General features: G+C 36.7%; 2 protein-coding genes across 2 annotated transcripts; both read left to right on the top strand.

Annotated features, from left to right (window-relative positions):
• Positions 1–492: 492 nt before the first annotated feature.
• LOC125197154 lies at positions 493–3,099 on the top strand. The gene is made up of 3 exons (XM_048095862.1): positions 493–1,045; positions 2,240–2,713; positions 2,868–3,099. The coding sequence occupies exons 1-3, from the start codon at positions 587–589 to the stop codon at positions 2,928–2,930; spliced, it is 996 nt and encodes a 331-aa protein (XP_047951819.1). The 5' UTR covers positions 493–586; the 3' UTR covers positions 2,931–3,099.
• Positions 3,100–3,501: 402 nt separating this feature from the next.
• Positions 3,502–6,399, top strand: LOC125197156 (3-isopropylmalate dehydratase large subunit, chloroplastic-like). The gene is made up of 15 exons (XM_048095864.1): positions 3,502–3,516; positions 3,690–3,791; positions 3,865–4,035; positions 4,115–4,267; positions 4,343–4,408; positions 4,490–4,606; positions 4,728–4,802; positions 4,870–4,947; positions 5,016–5,111; positions 5,186–5,235; positions 5,349–5,403; positions 5,646–5,777; positions 5,847–5,894; positions 5,969–6,131; positions 6,245–6,399. Exons 3-15 carry the CDS (start codon positions 3,877–3,879, stop codon positions 6,397–6,399), a joined length of 1,347 nt encoding a protein of 448 aa, XP_047951821.1. The 5' UTR covers positions 3,502–3,516; positions 3,690–3,791; positions 3,865–3,876.
• Positions 6,400–6,779: the final 380 nt, after the last annotated feature.

Genomic DNA, 6,779 nt, shown 5'->3' with positions numbered 1-6,779 from the left:
AAAACAAGCGGTGCAAATGAAAATGAAACTAAAATCGCGTTTATATAGGTTTAAAAAAAAAGAAAAAAAAAAAGAAAAATCATCGCTGGCCAATCGGGCCGCCACAATGGCGGCCAGCGCATCGGCCAGCAACACGCAATCGGCTAGCCTTGGCCGGTTTTTTCGCTGAAATGCGGCTAGCCTGCTCCAATGATTCGACTAGCCACGTGAATCGACTAGCCAACCGGCTAGCCGGCATTGGAGATGCTCTAACTTAGTTAATTCATCTTAGCTTACAATAATAATTTTTTTATACGTGACCATAACCGGCCGACTTTCCACCTGACACGTTTTTCATTTTGAAGAATATACTATATTGTACTAGTAGTATGTAATTTTGCTTGCTCTCACATATCAGCTCAAGACTCGTTCTAATTTTATCTCTTACTACACTATCAAGTAATTAGACGAGGACCACATAAAAGTCATCGGTTTGATTAAGTATTATACACGTCTCATTCTTATTAAGCAAATATCTCATTCACTAATTACAGGTTAAAATTACAACCCTCTTTCAAACAAAGATACAAGTGTGTGTGAGACAGAGATGGCGGACGGGCTAAGAAGAGTTGCGAGAGCTTACTACGAGAGATCAAGCGAGGAGCAACTAGACGAGGCCAAAGATTTCTTCACAAGATTAGATCTCAACGATGACGAAAGGATAAGTCTGGAAGAATTCAAAGCCTGCTTCCCTTCAGGCGAAGAATTCTTCAACAAACTCGATTCCAGCAACACCGGATTCTTAGATTTCTCCGATGTTCTTGTCGTCTTCTACCATCAAAAGAAAGCATTAATCAGTATCTCCCGCTGCGATGGCTGCCACCAGAAAATAATAGGTCCCTACTTTTCTTGTGTTCTTTGTTTGGATCACTTTCCTAGTACTTACGATCTATGCTGCGACTGCCATCGTGGAGGCAAATTCGAGCACCGCCATCCATTGAGCTTCATGTTGCATGATCAAGCAGCTCTTGTCAGTTTCATTCAGACAAAAACTCAGCCGGCTAAGGTTAGATATATTATAATATATAATATTTCGCCTTTTCACTTTTTCAAAGGGTTTTTGCAATTTCTCGTGATGTGATTGACATGTTTTTTTACATTAGGGTGAGCAAAATAACTAAAAACCTTATATTCGATCTGAATCAAATCGTAATTTAAAATTCGGTTTGATTTTGTTAGTTTCCAATATGATTCGGTTTAAAATTTTGGCTAATTTCGGTTTTTCAGTTCGGTTCATATTAAAAAAAAAACAAAAAATCAAATAGCTTTTTTGTATATTAATAATAAATTACCTAAAAACAAACTCTATTTGTATTGATTTGTATTAATTAATGTATAGTATAATATTTAGATTATATAAATGTTGTAATTGTTTGGATATACTAATTGGTTAATTAGTGTTAATTATAAAAAATTAATGTCTGGATTTTTAGTTTATTTGGATATATTGTGCAATTTTGGTTTTTCGGGGTTGGTTTTGTAGTTTGTATTTCAGTTTTTCGGATTTTTTAGATAGATTTATGAAATTTTGATTTTTCGGATCAGTTTTTTAGTTCAGATTTCTTTTTTTCGGGTTCAGTTTTTCATTTTCAAAAGAGTAAAGGCCAAATGTGGTCCCTAACATATGACCGTTTTATTAATTTGGTCCTTAACATTATCATTTTGATTATTTGGTCCCTCACATATAAACTCGGACCCGAATCGGTCCTCACTTAACAGAACCGTCAAAAAATAGACGGTGATTGCAATTTGACTATATTAAATTACTAATGGTAATTAATTATACCTAATTATAATTCTTAATTCCTATTAAATTATAAATTATTCATTTAATTTTGCAACTGATACTATCTTTTTTTCAATTTTGCTAATAGGAAAAGAATTATAATTAGGTATAATTAATTACCATTAGTAATTTAATATAGTCAAATTGTGGTCGTCGTCTATTTTTTGACGGTTTTGTTAAGTGGGGACCGATTCGGGTCCGAGTTTATTTGTGAGCGACCAAATAATCAAAAAGATAATGTTAAGGACCAAATTGATAAAACTATCATATATTAGAGACCACATTTGGCCTTTACTCTTTTCTAAAAAATTCAATTGTTCGGTTAGGTTCAGTGGTTCAGTTTGACAAAAAAAATGGACTGAAAAACTCAAGTTTTTGCTAAGCAAATTATTTGTAACTCATATACCAAAACAGAGTGTGATGGAGGAACTGCGCGCAATAGCAGTAGCACATTTCAAAGCAAGCTCGGAGAAAACCCAGTCGAAGGCAAAACAGTTCTTCACGGCAATGGACAGCGATGGAGACGGGAAAGTCGAGATGTCGGAGTTTTCATCGTTCATGTCCAGGAAAGGCTACAAGCTAACAGGCAATCCGGATTTCTTTAAGAAACTGGACATGGACGGCAATGGAAGCCTGGATTTCTGGGAGGTGATGACGCTCAATTACATCATTCAAAGCGGCCGTCCCTTCTGCGACTGCTGCGGCGACTTCATCCCCGCAACTTTCTTCTCGTGCGTCCACTGCTTCAAGGCCCGAAAAAAGACCTTCGACTTATGCTTACGTTGCTATCAGTCCAACGCCTTCCAACACGATGCCCACGCCGGCGGTCCCAAGTTCTTGGACAACTACACCTTGCTCCATAGTCAACAGACTTCCTCTAATGGGCTGGTATGTATACAAGAGAACTGAAATCACTGTATACATATAATGTGTACTAGCATATAATTAATTAATTTTAAAAAGAAAATCCATAAAATTTTATCTAGACTTCAAATTTGGTCCAACCTGATATGTTGCTAACTAGTATGAGTGTGTTTTTCAGGCACGAATGGATGTCGCGTTCAATACGTTAGAATTGGCGGTCAACATTTTCACCAACTTGTGACAAATCCTAGTCTAGAAATTTTTAGGCATGTATATACATGCATAATATTGTATGTACGTAATGTGGTGTATTTGATTCTATTACCTAGTGTTATGTATATCAGTATATATGTCATGTGGTTTACAGTTACACATACTAATGCAATGCAATTTATTTGAAATAAATTTGCAGTTGTAAATGTTTGATAGTAGTTTTTATAGTGATGTGTCTTCCATAAAGTTTGAATAATGATTAACAACTTTTTACTTTGAACAGACTAATAGGTACATGTGGTTTTACTATCTTATTACTTCACTTATATTATACATAAAACTGCTTCTGTTGTATGTGAATTAGTACAGGAACTATAACTCTCATTTTTTCCAAAATTAAGCTTGGTCAACTAATGGTGGCTTGTGGGACATCCACACTTTTTGAGGTGGATTCACCTATACAGAGATGTAGACAAATCAAATTTGTCTCAAGAGATGTTATCAAAATGAATTAGGTTGTTTCCTGTTTTAATCATCAAAACACAGATCACCTTAAACTCTTAAGCATAGCTTGTTTTTCTGTCGCCCCAACTTCATCTTTACTCCTCCAAAAGGTATTCATCTCAATCAACTCAAATTTTTTATATGTATTTTAGTATATTTGTATGTGTGTTTTAGTATTCATCTATGATTATGAAATTATGTTTAATTCTCCAACTGGGCTCTAGTACCAACCATCACATGTCTTTAGACTCTAGTTTGTTTGTTTCTTAACTTTTTTTGGTAGAAATATGTTGGCTTTTCAGTTCCCAAGAAACATGCCTCCACAAGTATAGTTTCTGCGATCACACCTCAAAAATTCACGCGCGAGTCTTCCACAACTGGCACGGTAAGTAGTCAATCTGAAGGTTTTTGATACTATAAGTATTGGAGAATATTTTGGAATTTTTTCAATTTTTTAGGTGAAGAGTGGAATGACAATGACAGAAAAGATAGTGGCAAGAGCTTCAGAAAAAAGTCAGTTGAGCCCTAGTGACAATGTATGGGCCAATGTGGATGTTCTGATGACTCATGACGTATGTGGCCCGGGCGCCTTTGGAATTTTCAAGAGAGAGTTTGGAGAAAATGCAAAGGTCATTTTTGTAAAGCATGGATATGTGGATGATTGTTGGTAACATACTGAGTTGTTTTGCTCCTTTTCTACATGTGCAGGTGTGGGATCGCGAAAAAGTTATAGTCATTCCGGATCATTACATATTCACAACGGATGAGCTAGCCAACCATGATGTCAACACCTTGAGGGAATTTTGTACCGAACAAGATATCAAGTACTTCTATGATATTAAGGATGTTGCAGATTTCAAGGTTGGTAACTGGATACTAAAATTCCAGTTTCTGTATAAAAAAGGACTGAATCTTGTTTTGCTTCTTAACATACAGGCGAATCCGGATTACAAAGGCGTTTGCCACGTCGCTCTTGCCCAAGAAGGACACTGCAGTGGAGAGGTTAGATAGAGTTTCTCATACTATTTCAGTTTCCTTTTGTTGTTGAGAATTGTTATGATGTGTTGTCTGTTGTTCTTACAGATCTTGCTGGGTACAGACTCCCACACATGTACTGCTGGAGCATTTGGTCAATTCGCTACGGGAATTGGAATTACTGATGCAGGTTTTGTGCTCGGTACTGGAAAGCTTTTGCTTAAGGTAGTGAGTTTTTACTAAAGACTTAGTAAGTTGTTGCTTGAATATAAGCCAACTAATATCAGAATCCTAACTTACAATTGTCATTAGTGTATTTTTTTTCCACTCATCAACTCGTTTGCAGGTGCCCCCGACTCTGAGATTCGTATTGGATGGTGAAATGCCTGATTGTGTGCTTGCAAAAGACTTGATTCTGCAAGTAAGTATGTTTATTATCATGTAGAGTTACAACCCACAACGCCTAGAGTTTGTCGACTTTTGTGTAGATTATTGGCGAAATATCTGTGGCTGGTGCAAGATATAAATCCATGGAATTTGTTGGCTCTACTGTTGAAAGCTTGACTGTAAGTTTATCTCTCACGATTCGTAATTTAGTCACCAATGTGTGTTTGATTGACTGTGTTTTCTAAAGATGGAAGACAGAATGACATTGTGCAACATGGTCATTGAAGCTGGGGGAAAGAATGGCATCGTCCCTGCTGATGTTACAACCTTCAAGTATCTTCAGGTATACGCCATACTCTCATAACACATTTCTTCAGTCATCACCACAAATACTAATATATTGCGGTTTCTTCTTAGGACAAGACATTGGTGCCTTATGAACCAGTTTACAGTGATGGGCAAGCAAGGTAGCACTTGATCACAATTGTATGCAAGTTTGTTAAAACTATACCTTCCTACCTGCTTTTGTTTGAGATAAATGTATGCTAATAGCTCCCTCTCTCTTTTGAGTTTTGAACAGATTTCTCTTAGAATATAGCTTTGACATCTCAAAGTTGGAGCCCTTGGTGGCCAAGGTGAGCAATTAAATCTTTGAGAAATGTTAATGCAAAGATGCTTTATGACAGAGTTTACTCATTGTAAGAAAATCTGATATAGTTTGAGAGCTATAAATTTGTCGAGAAAGTATGATATGTCTCTCTTTTACATGTCCTATTTATAGCCTGTTGTCATAGGTGGTTAGTCCACCGTTGTTGGACTCTTTTTCATCGATGACCATTTCATCTCATCTACTTATTCTGTTTATTTCCTTACTCAGCCTCACTCACCCGACAACCGGGCATTAGCAAGAGAGTGCAAAGACGTGAAAATCGACAGAGTGTACATAGGATCTTGTACCGGTGGGAAGACAGAGGACTTCATGGCAGCTGCCAAAGTTTTCCTTGCTTCTGTAAGAATATTTTTCTTTTTCTTTTTCTTTTTGGTTGGATACATTATTTACAAACATGTTTGCTATCAGGGAAAAAAGGTCAAAGTCCCAATAATTCTTGTTCCTGCAACTCAGAAGGTAATGTTTCAAGCAATTTTGAATAAACTAAATCTAAGCTTTCATCTATGCATCTTAAAACTGTTTGTTTTCAGGTCTGGATGGATATATATAGCCTTCCACTCTCAGAATCCGATGGAAAAACTTGCTCACAGATATTCGAAGAAGTTGGTTGTGATACTCCGGTAAGCCCCACCTGTGGTGCTTGCATGGGAGGACCTAGAGACACCTATGCACGCATCAACGAGCCTCTAGAAAGTTGAACTATTTTCCTTTCTAATGAATAGACATTGTTATGAATGTCGTATGATCCATAGTTGTGACAGTTTATCAGAGAATGCAACATTGTCTGAGTTACCTATTTATGATAGTACTTTGTGTTCAGGTATGTGTTTCAACGACGAATTGGAATTTCCCAGGTCGAATGGGGCATAAAGAAGGGCAGGTTTACCTAGCTTCCCCGTATACAGCTGCTGCATCTGCACTAACTGGACTTGTCACTGATCCTAGAGAATTTTTAAAGTAAATTGTTTTGTTAATATCTAGAGTTGAAGCGTGTCACTTTATGATATTGCTAGTTGAGGCAAATTAAATAGATTTAAAATGTTTGGTATTTGTAATAAATTGTTATAAACCAACCCCATATGCTTATTGCATGTGTGTGAATGAACTTGTGATACTCATCTTTTGATTCCATATAAATAGCATAACATATTTACAGATATCCATGTTTGTGAATATATATAATTGCTAAAAAGCTTATATGTGCCCTATTAGGGCATCCACAATGGGACGCTGACAGTCCAGGTTTTCCTTTCCCCTTGGGTGGTTTTCGTATGTAAATTTGGAGTGTATCCAACTGATCAGGAAGCGATTCCCGACCCAGCTGAGTCGTTGGTACGATAA

This window comes from Salvia hispanica, chromosome 6, assembly GCF_023119035.1.
Source record: "Salvia hispanica cultivar TCC Black 2014 chromosome 6, UniMelb_Shisp_WGS_1.0, whole genome shotgun sequence".
Lineage (NCBI taxonomy): Eukaryota > Viridiplantae > Streptophyta > Magnoliopsida > Lamiales > Lamiaceae > Salvia > Salvia hispanica.
The sequence above is the reverse complement of the archived record's forward strand: the minus strand, read 5'-3'. Positions and strand labels throughout refer to the sequence as shown.

Bases quoted from the DNA above. Each gene is read 5' to 3' on its own strand.
- LOC125197156 (XM_048095864.1), top strand. From the start codon at position 3,877: ATGACAATGACAGAAAAGATAGTGGCAAGAGCTTCAGAAAAAAGTCAG. The intron at 4,607-4,727 runs GTAGTGAGTTTT...ACTCGTTTGCAG, and splicing joins CTGGAAAGCTTTTGCTTAAG to GTGCCCCCGACTCTGAGATT. The intron at 4,803-4,869 runs GTAAGTATGTTT...ACTTTTGTGTAG, and splicing joins CAAAAGACTTGATTCTGCAA to ATTATTGGCGAAATATCTGT.
- LOC125197154 (XM_048095862.1), top strand. From the start codon at position 587: ATGGCGGACGGGCTAAGAAGAGTTGCGAGAGCTTACTACGAGAGATCA. The intron at 1,046-2,239 runs GTTAGATATATT...ATACCAAAACAG, and splicing joins CAAAAACTCAGCCGGCTAAG to AGTGTGATGGAGGAACTGCG. The intron at 2,714-2,867 runs GTATGTATACAA...TGTGTTTTTCAG, and splicing joins AGACTTCCTCTAATGGGCTG to GCACGAATGGATGTCGCGTT.